At 53.5% G+C, this 18,389-nt stretch overlaps 1 protein-coding gene across 3 annotated transcripts in view; it reads left to right on the forward strand.

Annotated features, from left to right (window-relative positions):
* Positions 1–18,184, forward strand: part of dpp3 (dipeptidyl-peptidase 3) — a 63,057-nt gene extending 44,873 nt beyond the window's left edge. For all 3 annotated transcript variants that reach the window (XM_085976281.1, XM_085976282.1, XM_085976279.1), the window contains exons 15-18: positions 387–507; positions 5,926–6,105; positions 7,055–7,217; positions 17,178–18,184. In XM_085976281.1, coding sequence (XP_085832407.1) covers positions 387–507; positions 5,926–6,105; positions 7,055–7,217; positions 17,178–17,323 — 610 coding nt within the window. In that variant the 3' untranslated portion in view covers positions 17,324–18,184. The remainder of the gene's footprint in view (positions 1–386; positions 508–5,925; positions 6,106–7,054; positions 7,218–17,177) is intronic.
* Positions 18,185–18,389: the final 205 nt, after the last annotated feature.

An 18,389-nucleotide genomic window follows, 5' to 3' on the forward strand; every position in this document is an offset into this window, starting at 1 on the left:
TTAATTTTAAATCTGAGATTGATAGATTTCTGATAACCAAAGGTATTCAGGGATATGGGGCAAAGGCGGGTAGATGGAGTTAGATCACAGATCAACCATGATCTCATCAAATGGCGGAACAGGCTCGAGGGGGCTGAATGGCCTCCTGTTCCTGTGTAACAGGCGCGAGGGGGCTGAATGGCCTCCTCCTGTTCCTGTGTAACAGGCTCGAGGGGGCTTAATGGCCTCCTCCTGTTCCTGTGTAACAGGCTCAAGGGGCTGAATGGCCTCCTCCTGTTCCTGTGTTCCCGTGTCCAGAATGCGCTGGCAGTTTTCTGACGTGTGTGTGTTATTTTGGTGACGCACTCACCTATGATCTACTGTTTCCCCCCTCTGTCCGGCTGCAGGATATTCGGCCATGAGGGCACGGATGCCGATGACGTCATCTATGTAAACTGGCTGACTATGGTGCGGGCGGGAGTCTTGGGCCTGGAGTTCTACACCCCGGAGAACCAGAAGTGGAGGCAGGTGAGTGACCCAGCCACTGTGTGGTTCTTTCCCCTCTCTCTCTCTCTCTCTCTCTCTCTTTCTCTCCCTAACCCACTGCCTAATCTTGCCTTACGCACAGCTCCGCGCCACAGTGCTTTGACCAGGTGGAGATGGAACTGGGCCGGTCTCTCTCTCGGTGAGCTCCCATCCTCCCAGCTTAATCCATGCTAGCCGTGGCTCAGTGGGTAGCACTCTCTCTCTCTCTCGCGCGCTTCTGATTCAGGTCCCACTCCAGAGACTTGAGCCCGTGATCCAGGCTGACGCACCCACTCTAGTACTGAGGGAGCGCTGCACTGTCGGAGGCGACGTTAAACCGAGGCCCTGTCTGCCCTCTCAAGTGAATGTAAAAAGTCCCGCGGCCACTATTAGAAGAAGAGCAGGGGGAGTTCTCCCCGGTGTCCTGGGGCCAATATTTATCCCTCAACCAACATCACTAAAAACAGATGATCCGGTCATTAGGTATTCTGTGGCGAGTGTCTCACCTCCTGACTCCCCAAAGCCTTTCCACCATATACAAGGCACAAGTCAGGAGTGCGATGGAATACTCTCCACTTGCCCGGATGAGTGCAGCTCCCACAACACTCAAGAAGCTCGACACCATCCAGGACAAAGCAGCCCGCTTGATTGGCACCCCATCCACCACCTTAAACATTCACTCCCTCCACCACCGGCGCACCGTGGCTGCAGTGTGGACCAGCTACAAGATGCACTGCAGCAACTCGCCAAGGCTCCTTCAACAGCACCTTCCAAACCCGCAACCTCTTCCACCTAGAAGGACAAGGGCAGCAGGCGCATGGGAACACCACCATCTCCAAGTTCCCCTCCAAGTCACACACCATCCTGACTTGGAAATATATCGTCAATCCTTCATCATCGCTGGGTCAAAATCCTGGAACTCCCTCCCTAACAGCACTGTGGGAGCACCTTCACCACACGGACTGCAGCGGTTCAAGAAGGCGGCTCACCACCACCTTCTCGAGGACAGCTAGGGACGGGCAATAAATGCTGGGCCTCGCCAGCGACGCCCACATCCCATAAACAAATTTAAAAAAAAATTATCACATTGCTGTTTGTGGGAGCTTGCTGTGCGCAAATTGGCTGCCGCGTTTCCTACGTTGTAACAGTGGCTACTTTTTCAAAGTATTTAATTGGCTGTAAAGCACTTTGGGACATCCAGAGGTCATGAAATGCAAGTTCTGGTATTCTTCTATGATCTAGTACTGAGGTATACTGGTGGAGAAGCTGGGATTGTTCTCCTTGGAGCAGAGGAGGTTAGGGGGAGATTTAATAGAGGCGTTCAAAATCATGAGGGGTTCTGATAGAGTAAATAAGGAGAAAGTGTTTCCAGTGGCAGGAGGGTCGGTAACCAGAGGACACAGATTGAAGATAATCGGTAAAAGAACCAGAGGGGAGATGAGGAGAATATTTTTCCGCAGCGAGTTGTTGTGATCTGGAATGCGCTGCCTGAAAGGGCGGTGGAAGCAGATTCAATAGTAACTTTCAAAAGGGAATTGGAGAAATACTTGAAAAGGAGAAATGTGCAGGGCTGTGGGGAGAGAGCAGGGGGGAGTGGGACTAATTGGAGAGCTCTTTCAAAGAGCCGGCACAGGCACGATGGGCCGAATGGCCTCCTCCTGTGCTGTATCATTCTATAAATCAATGTGCCTGTCAACAAAACCGATCATCAATGTCTCTGAGCAGCAAACTGTGGGGACTTTACCCTCTTTCAGGCGATGACTGGCCTGTGCGTTCCCTGTTTTTTATTTAGTTGCAGTGTTCCCAGTATTGCTTTTTACCAGTGTCCCCTCACCGGCCTGCGTCGTTGGGTTTGTGCGGGATATTGTCATATATCCTCCACCTCCAATACAAGTTCAAGGACTGGGAAAACATGGAAATGTCTGGTTAATAGTCTGAAGTCAATGAGATGATAAACCACAATCCCGTACGTGAAGCGTACATGTGGCACAGACACCAATTATACTCACATACCAGAGACTCCTTCAGGAGATCGCAAACATGTCGCCTTGACTGCTTATTCTAGCTTCAGTAAGACGGATCAAAAAGTTGCCAAGTCGCTCCAGTGTCTTTTAGATGTTTATTTATGGCGTCCTAAAACAACCCCATTTATGCCAACGTATTCTAACTGTGTTTGGTTGAGTCTGCACAATAACCTCTTTTTACTCACACTGTGGGGGGGGGTCAGTTATCTTGCCTCTTATCTGAACGGCAATAGATTGGGAGAAGGGGAAGTGCAACGAGACCTGGGTGTCCTGGTGCACCAGTCGCTGAAGGTAAGCATGCAGGTGCAGCAGGCGGTTAAGAAGGCAAATGGTATGTTGGCCTTCGTAGCGAGAGGATTCGAGTACAGGAGCAAGGATGTCTTGCTGCAGTTGTACAGGGCCTTGGTGAGACCACACCTTGAGTATTGTGTGCAGTTTTGGTTGCCTTATCTGAGGAAGGATATTCTTGCCATGGAGGGAGTGCAGCGAAGATTCACCAGGCTGATGCCTGGGATGGCAGGAATGATGTATGAGGAGAGATTGGGTCGATTGGGCATATACTCGCTGGAGTTTAGAAGAAAAAAAAAATCAAAATCAAAATCAACTTTTATTGTCATTGTTAGTGCACAAGTGCAGTACAACGAAATGTAGGCTTGCGGCTCCCGAGAGTGTACATTTAGATTAAGACATTTAAACATTCAACATACATTTGGCTTGTAATACATTAACATAAACATAACCATAATAAAGTGCATTGGCAGATGTGCAGGCTTTAGAGTTTATTTGTGGAGTTCAGTAGGATGACAGCCCTGGGAAAGAAGCTGTTCCTAAATCTGGTCGTTTGGGTGCGAATGCATCTGTAGCGTCTCCCAGATGGCAGGAGGGCGAACAGACTGTGGCTGGGGTGGGTAGGGTCTTTGATGATGGACCGTGACCTCCATAGACAGCGTTTCTGGTATATGTGCTCTATGGTCGGTAGCCGGGTGTCGGTATCTCATTGAAACTTATAAAATTCTAACAGGACTGGACAGACTAGATGCAGGAAGGATGTTCCCGATGGTCGGGGAGTCCAGAACCAGGGGTCACAGTCTAAGGATAAGGGGTAGGCCATTTAGGACTGAGATGAGGAGGAATTTCTTCACCCAGAGAGTAGTGAACCTGTGGAATTCTCTACCACAGAAGGCAGTGGAGGCCAATTCATTAAATATATTCAAGAAGGAGTTAATATATTTCTTAAGGCTAAAGGGATCAAGGGATATGGGGAGAAGGCAGGGACAGGGTACTGAATTTGGATGATCAGCCATGATCTCATTGAATGGCGGAGCAGGCTCGAGGGGCCGAATGGCCTCCTCCTGCTCCTATCTTCTATGTTTCTATGTTTTCCCAGTTCACCAGCCTATTGATCCCGGATTACCTCCCGCCAGTTACTGGACTGATTTACTCTGTACCCAATATATTTCTTGATCTACTGCGCACAGTCCTGGTCTCCGTACTATAAGAAGGACATAGAAGCACTGGAGAAAGTGCCAAAAAGATTTACAGGGCTGGTACCAGAACTGAGAGATTACAGCTCTCGGGAAAGATTGAACAGCTTGGGGCTTTTTTACTTTAGAAAAGAGAAGACTTCGAGGAGACCCGATGGAGGTCTTGAACATTATGAATGGGTTGGACAGGGTAGATGTGGAGAGAATGTTTCCACTTTTGGGAGAATCTAAAACTAGGGGCCATAAATACAAGATGGTCACAAATAAATCCAATAGGAAAATAAGGAGAATTTATTTTTACTGAGACGGTGCAGCACGGTGGCATAGTGGTTAGCACTGTTGCCTCACAGCGCCAGGGACCCGGGTTCGAATCCGGCCTTGGGCGACTGTCTGTGTGGAGTTTGCACATTCTCCCCATGTTTGCGTGGGTTTTCTCCGGGTGCTCCGGTTTCCTCCCACAGTCCAAAGATGTTGATTGGCTATGATAAATTGACCCTTAGTGTTAGGGGGATTAAATACGTGGGGTTACGGGGATAGGGTGGGATATGTGTTGGTGTAGGGGTTACAGGGATCGGGTGGGATATGTGTCGGTGCAGGCTCGATGGGCCGAAATGGCCTCTATCTGCACTGTGGGGTTTCTATGATTCTGTGAATGCATAAGAGTGTCAGAAATAGGAGCAGGAGTCGGCCATTCGGCCCCTCGAGCCTGCTCCGCCATTAAATAAGATCACGGCTGATCATCGACCCTCAACTCCACTTTCCCGTCCAATCCCCATATCCCTCGATTCCCCTAGAGTCCAAAGGTCTATCTGTCTCGGCCTTGGTGAGAATGTGGAACTCGCCACCACAGGGAATGGTTGAGGCGAATGGCTTGGATGCTTTCAAAAGGAAACTAGACGAGTACACGAGAGGAAAGGGACTAGAAAGAGATGCTGAGATGAGGCAGGTGGAATGGGAGGAGACTGGTGTGGAATATAAACACCATCACAGACTCGTTGGGCTGAATGGCCTGTTCCTGTGCTGTACATTCTGTGTAATCCCATTCTCGTGGACGGTTAACCAGGTTCCGTCTCTCGTACTCCAGCCCTGATCTTGTTCAGCCATTGCAAAATGGGCACTGATACGCAGATCTATATTTTAAAATCTAACTACGCCTGTTCAACCTGGTCCACCTATACCTGTTGGTGTTCGCTTACACAGAATCTGCAGCACAGAAACAGGCCATTCGGCCCAACCTGTCCATGCCGGCGTTTATGCTCCACTCGAGCCTCCTCCCGTCTTTCCTCATCTAACTCGATCAGCGTAACCCTCTATTCCCTTCTCCCTCATACGCTTGACCAGCCTCCCCTTAAATCCATCTATACTATTCGCCTCAACCACTCCCTGTGGGAGCGAGTTCCACATTCTCACCACTCTCCGGGTAAAGAAGTTTCTCCTGAATTCCCGATTGGATTTATTAGTGACTATCTTATATTGATGGCCTCTAGTTTTGCTCTTCCCCACACGTGGAAACACTCTCTCTGTATCCACTCTATCAAAACCTTTCATCATTTTAAAGACCTCTATTAGGTCACCCCTCAGCCCTCTCTTTTCAAGAGAAAAGAGACCCGGCCTGTTCATCCTTTCCTGATCTGTATACCCTCGCATTCCTGGTATCATCCTTGTAAATCTTCACTGCACCCCCTCCAGTGCCTCTATCCTTTTTATAATATGGTGACCAGAACTGTACGCAGTGCTCCAAGTGTGGTCTAACCAAGGTTCGATAACAGGTTTAGCATAACTTCCCTACTTTCCAATTCTATCCCTCTGGATATAAACCCTGTGTTTGAAATGACTTGAGTCGGGAGCTGGGGCAGGTTGGATTTTAATGAAAGGCCTCAAAGCCTCAAACTCTCTTACTTTTTTTGTTGCAGGCTCACATGCAGGCGCGCTTTGTCATCCTGCGGGTCCTGCTGGAAGCCGGCCAGGGCTTTGTCGCCGTCCGGCAGACCACGGGCGCAGACGGCAAGCCCGACGCCATCATCACTCTCGACCGAAGCAAGATCTCTTCCGTCGGCAAGGCTGCCATTGAGAGGTTCCTGAGGAAACTGCAGGTAGAGAATGGATAGGCCCTGGAGTGCAGGGGAACCAAGTGGAACGATCACAGTGCTCCAAAACATCGCCCCTGTGTCCCCTCTCTGAACGAGCTCTCCCCTCAGTCCCATTCCCCACCCCATCGCCCCTGTGTCCCCTCTCTGAACGAGCTCTCCCCTCAGGCCCATTCCCACCTCATCGCCCCTGTGCTCTCTGAAAGATCTCAGTCCCTCAGGCCCACCTCCTGACTCCCCAAAGCCTCTCCACAAGGCACAAGTCAGGAGTGTGATGGAATACTCTCCACTTGCCTGGATGAGTGCAGCTCCAACAACACTCAAGAAGCTCGACACCATCCAGGACAAAGCAGCCCGCTTGATCGGCACCCCATCCACCACCTTAAACATTCACTCCCTCCACCACCGGCGCACCGTGGCTGCAGTGTGTACCATCTACAAGATGCACTGCAGCAACTCGCCAAGGCTTCTTCGGCAACAACTCCCAAACCCGCGACCTCTTCCACCTAGAAGGACAAGGGCAGCAGGCGCATGGGAACACCACCACCTCCAAGTTCCCCTCCGAGTCACACACCATCCTGACTTAGAAATGTATCGGCCGTTCCTTCATCGTCGCTGGGTCAAAATCCTGGAACTCCCTCCCTAACAGCACTGTGGGAGCACCTTCACCACACGGACTGCAGCGGTTCAAGAAGGTGGCTCACCACCACCTCGAGGGCGACTAGGGATGGGCAATAAATGCTGGGCCTCGCCAGCGACGCCCACATCCCGCGAATGCATATTTTAAAAATTCAGCCCATCACCCCATGCTCTGTGTCTCGCTCTCTGAAAGGCCTCTCCCCTCAGTCCCATTCCCCTGCCCTTTCCCCACACCCTTTAAACATTTTCCTTTTCAAATATTGACCCCCCCCCCCCCCCCCCCCAAAGGTTCTGATGGATTCTGCATTCTCCGCAGGTGTATAAAACCACGGCCGACGTTGAGTCGGGGCGGGCTCTGTACTCAAGGTACTCGGAGGTGACGGACTCAGAGCCCGAGAAGTTCCTTGCCCTGCGGGAGACCGTTCTGCTGCGGAAGGAAGCTCGGAAGATCTTTGTCCAGGCTAACACCTGGATCGAAGGTAGGCTTGGTTTACGCACGGGTCTCTGGGGTGTTAGTGGGGCGGGAGGGGGCGGGGGTGCTCCAGGCATGGGTACTCTGAGGAGGGTTCCCGCTAACTTGGCGGGGGGTGTTTGGGGATATCTCTGAACGGGAAGGGCGGGAAACGTTTGGGGGGGGGGGGCAGTTATCTCGGCAGGGGGAGGGGGGGAGCCCGGGTATAGTTTCCTCTCTGTGCTTGGTTGCGATCTCGATCCAGAATGGCCCAATGAATGGTAGGACCCTAGGAAGGACAGAGGATCAGAGGGACCTTGGTGTGCATGGACATAGATCCCTGAAGGCAGTGGGACAGGTAGATAAGGTGGTTAAGAAGGCATATGGGATACTTGCCTTCATTAGCCGAGGCATAGAATATAAGAGCAGGGAGGTTATGATGGAGCTGTACAAAACGCTAGTTAGGCCACAGCTTGGAGTACTGTGTGCAGTTCTGGTCGCCACACTATAGGAGGGATGTGATTGCATTGGAGAGGGTGCAGAGGAGATTCACCAGGATGTTACCTGGGCTGGAGCGCTTCAGCTATGAAGAGAGACTGGACAGGCTGGGGTTGTTTTCCTTGGAGCAGAGAAGGCTGAGGGGGGACCTGATTGAGGTGTACAAAATTATGAGGGGCATAGATAGGGTAGATAGAAAGGAACTTTTCCCCTTAGTAGAGGGGTCAATAACACGGGGGCATAGTTTCAAGGTAAGGGGCAGGAGGTTTAGAGGGGATTTGAGGAAAAACTTTTTCACCCAGAGGGTGGTTGGAATCTGGAACTCACTGCCTGAAAGGGTGGTAGAGGCAGGAACCCTCACAACATTCAAGAAGCATTTAGATGAGCACTTGAAACGCCATAGCATACAAGGCTACGGACCAAGTGCTGGAAAATGGGATTAGAATAGACAGGGCTTGATGGCCGGCGCGGACACGATGGGCCGAAGGGCCTCTTTCTGTGCTGTATTACTCTATGGCCCGCCGTTTGGCTTCTCGATTTGTCTCATTTCCAGGCGATGGGATGGGTTCGTGCCAACGGTCCCTCTGAGGTGCGCGGGAATCTGAAAGCTCCCACGCGGGCTGCTCGCCACCTTTTACGCTGTAAATACCGGGCAGGCGCAGAAATTTAAAGGGGCCGTGCACTAAATGAAACGGGGCGCGCGGAATGAAGCGCAGCTCACGGGGAACGTTGGTTAGTGCAGCACCTCGGTATTGTACTGTCAGAAGGTCCTGTGTTTGACCCCAAGTCTGCCCAGAATTACCTGATCTCCAGTCAGGACAATGTGGGGGACACACACGACAATTGGGACCAGTGCTCCTGGGCTCGGAGGCGGGGAAAATCAGCCGGGTTTTCCCCCTCCTGATCTCACTATCCTTTGGTCACTCCCGCTGCAAAGTGTGGGTGACACATCAGGCGAATACATAGAAACATAGAAGATAGGAGTAGGCCATTCGGCCCCTCGAGCCTGTTCCGCCATTCAATGAGATCATGGCTGATCATCCAAATTCAGTACCCTGTCCCTGCCTTCTCCCCATATCCCTTGATCCCTTTAGCCTTAAGAAATATATCCAACTCCTTCTTGAATATATTTAATGAATTGGCCTCAACTGCCTTCTGTGGTAGAGAATTCCACAGGTTCACCACTCTCTGGGTGAAGAAATTTCTGCTCATCTCTGTCCTAAATGGCTTACCCCTTATCCTTAGACTGTGACCCCTGGTTCTGGACTCCCCGACCATCGGGAACATCCTTCCTGTGTCTAGTCCTGTTAGAATTTTATAAGTTTCAATGAGATCCCCCCCTCATTCTTCTAAACTCCAGCGAGTATAAGCCCAATCGACCCAATCTCTCCTCGTACGTCAGCCCTGCCATCCCAGGTATCAGCCTGGTGAATCTTCGCTGCACTCCCTCCATGGCGAGAGCATCCTTCCTCAGATAAGGCGACCAAAACTGCACACAATACTCAAGGTGTGGTCTCACCAAGGCCCTGTACAACTGCAGCAAGACATCCTTGTTCCTGTACTTGAATCCTCTCGCTACAGGATTGGGCTTGACTGTGATTTCCTCCTTGGTTCTCGCGTGGAGATGGTACCGGTGGAACCGTACCACCCCCCCCCCCCCCCCCACTCCGAGTGCGAGGCGATGTCCTTCGCAGCAGAGGACAGGGCACAGTAGAGCGACGCCAGGCCGTGCTTGATCTGAGCAGCGAGGCGATGCAGCTGCCCCGGCCCCTCCCACCTCCCAAAACTCCAGCTCATCCCAAACTCTGCCTCTGCCCCATGTCCTAACTCGCACCCAGTCCCGTTCGCCCATCACCCCCTGTGCTCGCTGACCTACATTGGCTCTGGTCCGGCAACGCCTCGATTTTAAAATTATCATCCTGGTGTTCAACTCCCTCCACGGCCTCCTCATCCCCCCCTCCCTATCTCTGTAACCTCCTCCAGCCCCTACACCCCTCCCTATCTCTGTAACCTCCTCCAGCCCTACACCCCTCCCTATCTCTGTAACCTCCTCCAGCCTCTACACCCCTCCCTATCTCTGTAACCTCCTCCAGCCCTACACCCCTCCCTATCTCTGTAACCTCCTCCAGCCCCTACAACCCTCCCTATCTCTGTAACCTCCTCCAGTCCTACAACCCTCCCTATCTCTGTAACCTCCTCCAGCCCCTACACTCCTCCCTATCTCTGTAACCTCCTCCAGCCCCTACAACCCTCCCAATCTCTGTAACCTCCTCCAGCCCCTACAACCCTCCCTATCTCTGTAACCTCCTCCAGCCCTACAACCCTCCCTATCTCTGTAATCTCCTCCAGCCCTACAACCCTCCCTATCTCTGCAACCTCCTCCAGCCCCTACAACTTTCCCTATATCTGTAACCTCCTCCAGCCCTTACAACCCTCCCTATCTCTGTAACATCCTCCAGCCCCTACAACCCTCCCTATCTCTGTAACCTCCTCCAGCCCCTACAACCCTCCCTATCTCTGTAACCTCCTCCAGCCCTACAACCCTCCTTATCTCTGTAACCTCCTCCAGCCCTACAACCCTCCCTATCTCTGTAACCTCCTCCAGCCCCACAACCCTCCCTATCTCTGTAACCTCCTCCAGCCCCTACAACCCTCCCTATCTCTGTAACCTCCTCCAGCCCCTACAACCCTCCCTATCTCTGTAATCTCCTCCAGCCCCTACAACCCTCCCTACCTCTGTAACCTCCTCCAGCCCCTACAACCCCTCCCTAGCTCTGTAACCTCCTCCAGCCCTACAACCCTCCCTACCTCTGTAATCTCCTCCAGCCCCGACAACTTTCCCTATCTCTGTAACCTCCTCCAGCCCCTACAACCCCTCCCTAGCTCTGTAACCTCCTCCAGCCCTACAACCCTCCCAATCTCTGCAACCTCCTCCAGACCCTACAACTTTCCCTATCTCTGTAACCTCCTCCAGCCCCTACAACCCCTCCCTATCTCTGTAACCTCCTCCAGCCCCTACAACCCCTCCCTATCTCTGTAACTCCTCCAATCCCTACAACCCTTCCTATCTCTGTAACCTCCTCCAGCCCCTGCAACCCCTCCCTATCTCTGTAACCTCCTCCAATCCCTACAACCCTCCCTATCTCTGTAACCTCCTCCAGCCCCTACAACCCTCCCTATCTCTGTAACCTCCTCCAGCCCTACAACTGATGCGCTATCAATTACTCATAAAAGACTGAGAGTTAAGAGAGTAACTAAAGGCTTTTATTAACAAAAGAATGAAGGTCTGCCTCGAGCGGTCGACCGGTCCAGAATACAAAGGGCTGGGGAGCAGTCACCTTTATACTAGGACTTGTGGGAGGAGTCAGCCGAGGCATGTCCAGGCATGTACACAGTGGAATACAAACAGTGGTTTACCACATTCACCCCTTGTTTAAAATTGAGTCCGGCGGGGTGAAGTGTATTAAAAGTTAGTGTATTGGAGTCTCTCCGGAGGTCTTGTCTGCCGCTGTGATCGGCGTGGCGACGGCAGGGGTAGTGGAGCTTCCGGCGTCGAGTCCTGCATAGGCTGTGGCACAGGCGTGTCGTCCTCGTAGATGTCGAGCGGGTCGCGGGGCCCGGGCCTGCCGTCTGCTGGGGCTGGATATCGGATCGTGGGGGGGGGTGGTAGTGAGTAGTGGGTTACTGCGGCCCCCGAGGGTGCAAGGTCTCTTACGGAGACTGTGTCCTCCCGCCCGTCCGGGTATGCAATGTAAGCATACTGGGGGTTGGCGTGGAGGAGGTCGACCCTCTCGACCAGGGGGTCCGTTTTATGGGTCCTCACGTGTCTTCTCAGTAGGACCGGCCCTGGGGATGTCAGCCATGGCGGTAGCGATGTCCCCGATGTGGACTTCCTTGGGAAGACAAACATTTTCTCATGAGGGGTGGCGTTAGTGGCAGTGCAGAGCAGTGACCGAATAGAGTGGAGCGCATCGGGGAGCACATCCTGCCAGCGGGAGGTTGGAAGGCCCCTAGACTTTAAGGTTAGCAGGGCGGCCTTCCAAACTGTCGCATTTTCTCTTTCCACCTGTCCGTTCCCCCGGGGGTTGTAACTGGTGGTCCTGCTTGTGGCAATTCCCCTAGTTAGCAGGTACTGACGGAGTTCGTCGCTCATAAACGATGAGCCCCGGTCGCTATGGATATAGCTGGGGAAACTGAACAGGGTGAAGAGGTCGTTCAGACATTTAATGACCGTGGCACTGATCATGTCCGGGCAGGGGATGGCGAACGGGAAACGGGAGTACTCATCAATAATATTGAGGAAGTACACATTGCGGTCAGAGGAGGGGAGAGGCCCTTTAAAATCAACGCTAAGGGGCGAGTGGCTTTTATCAGGTGGGCCCTGTCTGGTCTATAAAAGTGCGGTTTGCACTCAGCGCAGACTTGGCAGTTCCTGGTCATGGTCCTGACCTCCTCAATAGAGTAAGGCAGGTTGCGGGCCTTGATGAAGTGGAAGAACCTGGTGACCCCCGGGTGGCAGAGGTCATTGTGGAGGGCCCGCAGTCTATCGATCTGCGCGCTGGCGCAGGTGCCACGCGATAGCGCATCCGGGGGTTCATTGAGCTTCCCGGGCCGGTACAAGATCTCGTAGTTGTAGGTGGAAATTTCGATTCTCCACCTCAAGATCTTGTCATTTTTGATTTTGCCCCTCTGCTTGTTGTTAAACATAAAAGCAACTGAACGCTGGTCAGTGAGCAGGGTAAATCGTTTTCCGGCCAGGTAGTGCCTCCAATGACGCACAGCCTCCACAATCGCCTGGGCCTCCTTCTCAACAGCGGAGTGTCTGGTCTCCGGGCCTTGGAGGGTTTGTGAAAAGAAGGCCACGGGTCTCCCCGCCTGATTGAGGGTAGCGGCCAGGGCAAAGTCGGACGCGTCGCTTTCCACCTGGAAGGGGATGGATTCGTCCACTGCGTGCATGGTGGCTTTGGCAATGTCCTCCTTGATACGGTGGAAGGCTAAGCGGGCCTCTGCCGTCAAGGGAAAAGAGGTGGACTTGATCAGCAGACAGGCCTTGTCCGCATAGTAGGGGACCCACTGGGCGTAATAGGAGAAAAACCCTAGGCACCTCTTCAGGGCCTTGAGGCAGTGGGGCAGTGGGAGTTCCATAAGGGGACGCATCCGGTCGGGGTTGGGGCCGATGACTCCGTGTTCCACAACACAGCCAAGGATGGCGAGGCGGTTTGTGCGGAATATGCACTTCTCCTTGTTATATGTCAGGTTCAGGAGTTGGGCGGTGCGGAGGAATTTTTCGAGGTTTGCGTCATGGTCCTGCAAGTCACGGCCGCAGATGGTCACATTGTCCAGATATGGGAAAGTGGCCTGCAACGCATTTTGATCTACCATCCGGTCCATCTCCCTTTGGAAGACGGAGACCCCGTTGGTGACGCCAAAGGGAACCCTAAGGAAGTGATAGAGGCGGCCGTTTGCCTCAAAGGCAGTATACTGGCGGTCCTCAGGGCGGATAGGGAGCTGGTGGTACGCTGATTTCAGGTCAATGGTCGAGAAGACGCGGTACTGCGCGATCTGGTTGACCATATCAGCTATGCGGGGGAGTGGGTAGGCGTCCAGCAGGGTGTAGCGATTTATTGTCTGGCTGTAGTCGATGACCAGGCGCTGCTTCTCGCCGGTCTTAACGACCACAACCTGGGCTCGCCAGGGGCTGGTGCTGCCCTCAATAATCCCTTCCTTCAGGAGCCGCTTCACTTCGGTTTTAATGAAAACCCTGTCCCCGGCACTGTATCGCCTGCTCTTTGTGGCGATGGGCTTACAGTTGGGGGTGAGGTTAGCAAACAGTGGTGGGGGGGTGACTCTGAGTGTGGAGAGGTTGCACCTGGTGCGCGGCGGGCAATTTGGAAGCTGCTGGCTGCGGACTGTGAGTGGGGGGAGGGGTCCACCGTACGCCATCGTAACACTTTTAAGGTGGCACTGAAAATCTAACCCCAGCAGGACGGCAGCGCAGAGGTCGAGCAGGACCAGAAGTTTAAAATGATCGTACACAGTCCCGTCTACTACGAGTGTCACTACGCAGTAGCCGCCGATGTCCGCCGACTGGGACTCGGAGGCCATAGAAATCCGCTGGTGCGCAGGCAGGACTGGGAGAGAGCAACGCCGCACCGTGTCGGGGTGGATGAAGCTCTCCGTGCTCCCAGAGTCAAAAAGGCAGATTGTATCGTGACCATTTACCTTAATGTCCATTGTGGAACTGGCCAGCTGGTGCGGTCTCGCTTGGTCCAGTGTAACGGATGCCAGCGTAGGGGTCGGTGTGTCGCTGCGGGTATCAGATGAGGCGGTGTTGGGGGCCTGCTGCGTTCCGGCTGTCGTCCAAGATGGCGGCGTCCATGATCCCCATGTGGCTGGAGGCGTCCAAAATGGCTGCTGTACCGGTGGTTCGCACATGGCCGGGGAGGCCCAAGATGGCGGCCCGCATGGCCCACACGCGGCGCTGCTGGGGTTCGGGGTGGCTTTGGCCCTGCAGACGCTAGCGTAGTGTCCCTTCTTCCCGCAGCCCGAGCAGATCGCGTTTTTCGCCGGGCAGCGCGCTCTGGGGTGTTTTGCCTGGCCACAGAAGTAGCATTTCTGGCCTTGGGGCACTGCTGTCTGGCCTTGGGACACTGCTGCGGTAGTTGGGCCGTGGCTGGGGTGGCACGGCGCTATGAGGCGGTCCTACCGTGTCCCAGGCTGTCATTCCCCGCGGCGTCCACGGTGCAGAGGAGTCGGCATCCATGCCCCGGTAGGCTGCATCCAATGATAGTGCGAGTTCAGAGGCCTTGTTGAGGTCGAGGTCACTCTGCTCCAACAGTCGCTGTCGGGTGTAATTGGATCTGTGGCCCGCTACAAAAGCGTCCCGGATAAGTTCCTCTGTGTACACGGCGGCCTTTACATCCTTACAACCACAGGCCCGGCCAAGCACAGACCGTGCCTGAAGGTATTCCACGGTCGATTCCCCAGGTTGTTGTTTACGACTCCCCAGAAGGTGCCTGGCGTACACTTCGTTCACTGGGCGCGTGTACTGGTCCTTGAGGAGCTTGATAGCGTCCACGTACGAGGTCGCGTCTTGGATGACCGAGTACACTCGGTGGTTCACTTTGGAGGTCAGGACATCCAGTTTGTCCTCGTCCGATTTGATTGCTGCGGAGGCGGTCAGGAATTTTTCGAAACACTTAAGCCAGTGAGTAAACTTGGTGGATGAGTCCGCCTCCCGATGACCTAAGTCCAGGCATGCTGGTGTGAGGATCTTCTCCATTATAAAAATTTTGTTAATAAAATTGATGCGCTATCAATTACTCATAAAAGACTGAGAGTTAAGAGAGTAACTAAAGGCTTTTATTAACAAAAGAACGAAGGTCTGCCTCGAGTGGTCGACCGGTCCAGAATACAAAGGGCTGGGGAGCAGTCACCTTTATACTAGGACTTGTGGGAGGAGTCAGCCGAGGCATGTCCAGGCATGTACACAGTGGAATACAAACAGTGGTTTACCACAACAACCCTCCCTATCTCTGTAACCTCCTCCAGCCCCTACAACCCTCCCTATCTCTGTAACCTCCTCCAGCCCCTACAACCCTCCCTATCTATGTAACATCCTCCAGCCCCACAACCCTCCCTATCTCTGTAACCTCCTCCAGCCCTACAACCCTCCCTATCTCTGTAACCTCCTCCAACCCTCCCTATCTCTGTAACCTCCTCCAGCCCTACAACCCTCCTTATCTCTGTAACCTCCTACAACCCTCCCTATCTCTGCAACCTCCTCCAGCCCCTACAGCTTTCCCTATCTCTGTAACCTCCTACAACCCCTCCCTATCTCTGTAACCTCCTCCAGCCCGACAACCCTCCCTACCTCTGTAACCTCCTCCAGCCCTACAACCCTCCCTATCTCTGTAACCTCCTCCAGCCCTACAACCCTCCTTATCTCTGTAACCTCCTACAACCCTCCCTATCTCTGCAACCTCCTCCAGCCCCTACAGCTTTCCCTATCTCTGTAACCTCCTCCAGCCCCTACAACCCCTCCCTATCTCTGTAACCTCCTCCAGCCCGACAACCCTCCCTACCTCTGTAACCTCCTCCAGCCCTACAACCCTCCCTATCTCTGCAACCTCCTCCAGCCCTACAACCCTCCCTATCTCTGTAACCTCCTCCAGCCCTACAACCCTCCCTATCTCTGCAACCTCCTCCAGCCCCTACAACCCTCCCTACCTCTGTAACCTCCTCCAGCCCTACAACCCTCCCTATCTCTGCAACCTCCTCCAGCCCTACAACCCTCCCTATCTCTGTAACCTCCTCCAGCCCTACAACCCTCCCTATCTCTGTAACCTCCTCCAGCCCCTACAACTTTCCCTATCTCTGTAACCTCCTCCAGCCCTACAACTTTCCCTATCTCTAACTCCTCCAATCCCTATAACCCTCCCTATCTCTGTAACCTCCTCCAGCCCTACAACCCTCCCTATCTCTGTAACCTCCTCCAGCCCCTACAACCCTCCCTATCTCTGTAACCTCCTCCAGCCCTACAACCCTCCCTATCTCTGTAACCTCCTCCAGCCCTACAACCCTCCTTATCTCTGTAACCTCCTACAACCCTCCCTATCTCTGCAACCTCCTCCAGCCCCTACAGCTTTCCCTATCTCTGTAACCTCCTCCAGCCCCTACAACCCCTCCCTATCTCTGTAACCTCCTCCAGCCCGACAACCCTCCCTACCTCTGTAACCTCCTCCAGCCCTACAACCCTCCCTATCTCTGCAACCTCCTCCAGCCCTACAACCCTCCCTATCTCTGTAACCTCCTCCAGCCCCTACAACCCTCCCTACCTCTGTAACCTCCTCCAGCCCTACAACCCTCCCTATCTCTGCAACCTCCTCCAGCCCTACAACCCTCCCTATCTCTGTAACCTCCTCCAGCCCTACAACCCTCCCTATCTCTGCAACCTCCTCCAGCCCCTACAACTTTCCCTATCTCTGTAACCTCCTCCAGCCCTACAACTTTCCCTATCTCTAACTCCTCCAATCCCTATAACCCTCCCTATCTCTGTAACCTCCTCCCTATCTCTGTAACCTCCTCCAGCCCCTACAACCCTCCCTATCTCTGTAACCTCCTCCAGTCCCTACAACCCTCCCGAGATCTCTGCGCTCCTCCAATTCTGGCCTCTTGCGCATCCCCCGATTTCCATCGCTCCACCATTGGCGGCCGTGCCTTCAGCCGCCTGGGCCTTAAGCTCTGGAATTCCCTCCCTAAACCTCTCCGCCTCTCTCTCCTCCTTTAAGACGCTCCTTAAAACCGACCACTTTGACCAAGCTTTTGGTCGCTTGCCCGAATATCTCATGTGGCTCGGTGTCGAATTTTGTCTGATTTACGCTCCTGTGAAGTGCCTGGGGCCGTTTTACTACGTTGAAGGTGCTGTATAAGCTGGTGACTGCCAGCCCTTTTTTGACTCTTCTCTTTTCCCTTCCCTTCCCCAATCCAGGTGGAGATGTCAAACTTCAGAACTACGAGGCCACAGCTGCCGGCGTCATCCAGTCCTTTGTCGAGCGTTTCTCAGAAGAGGACGGGGGGCTGGAGTCGGATCTCCAGTGTCTCTCTCGGAGCGACTCCCAGTGCTGGAACGTCTAACGCCCCACACCACCCCCTTGCCTCTTCCCGCCTCCATTCTGTTTCGATGAATGTATTTTAATTTTTTTGTTGCCCTTTTTTGATTTTTTTTTTTTTAAAGCCGTTTCAGAGCTTTGAATTCCGAAGATCAAAATGCAGACTGGTTCAAAGACCGTATCACTGTTTGAATGGATTTGAACGGTTTACAGGATCGAGCGATTCCCATCCAGGTAACTGGATTAGTGCGTCGTTGCTGCTGACTGGCCCGCGAGGACTGAAACTCGCAAGTCAGGCCTGAAGTCCACACCCCACTTCAATGAATTCTCTTTCACCACAGCCCTTCCCCGCACTGTCGGAATGTTGCATATCCCTTGATGTTGGCAGCCTTGCCAAGCTGGAAATGCCCAAAGACTTTGGCCAGTTTCAGCCCGGTTCCGAGTTGGTTGGAGCCCAGTGCACCGGGCTAGGGCGGGACCATTTCCTATAAGGATCCCCGTGCAGTCGGCAGGGAGAGGCGTGTTTCAAATCCAGCTCTCCCGAGGTGCGGGGGGGCCTGCGTACTAACCGACGGGAGCAGCCCGGGGCGGGGGGGGGGGGGGGGTCTTCGATCCCAGTTGTAACCTTTAACCTCGTGCGCACAGCTGATGGTTTAACTCGCCCCGACCGGGAAGGATTACAAACCGCACTGTGAATTGAATAATGCAAAGGGCCGGGGCGGCTGACTGTCGAATGATTCTGACTAATTACTATTGGAAATCACTGCTTGAAAGACGAGCGGGCACGCGTTTGTTCTGGTGATTGCAATTAGGTAGCGCGATCTTACGACCGGGACTGTGTTCTGTTTTTCTAACTCTGCAAGAAATAAAGTGACCTTCCAACCGTGTGAAATGTCGCGTCCTCGGGGGTGGGACTGCCGTGGAATTCCCCCTTGTGGAGCTCCGTGTGGGTGGGATTCCCCCTCCGGCACTTTGGCTACATAGATCTGTGGGAGCTTGGGGTTGGAGGGGCGGTGCTGGGGAGTCGGGAGAAGAGACCAGTGCAATTTGAACAGATCCCAGAAGAAATATGCCTGGGCATTGGCCACACC

The sequence above is a fragment of the Somniosus microcephalus genome, unplaced genomic scaffold (genome assembly GCF_052327205.1).
Source record: "Somniosus microcephalus isolate GS21.2 unplaced genomic scaffold, FLI_Smic_1.0 unresolved_chr2, whole genome shotgun sequence".
NCBI lineage: Eukaryota > Metazoa > Chordata > Chondrichthyes > Squaliformes > Somniosidae > Somniosus > Somniosus microcephalus.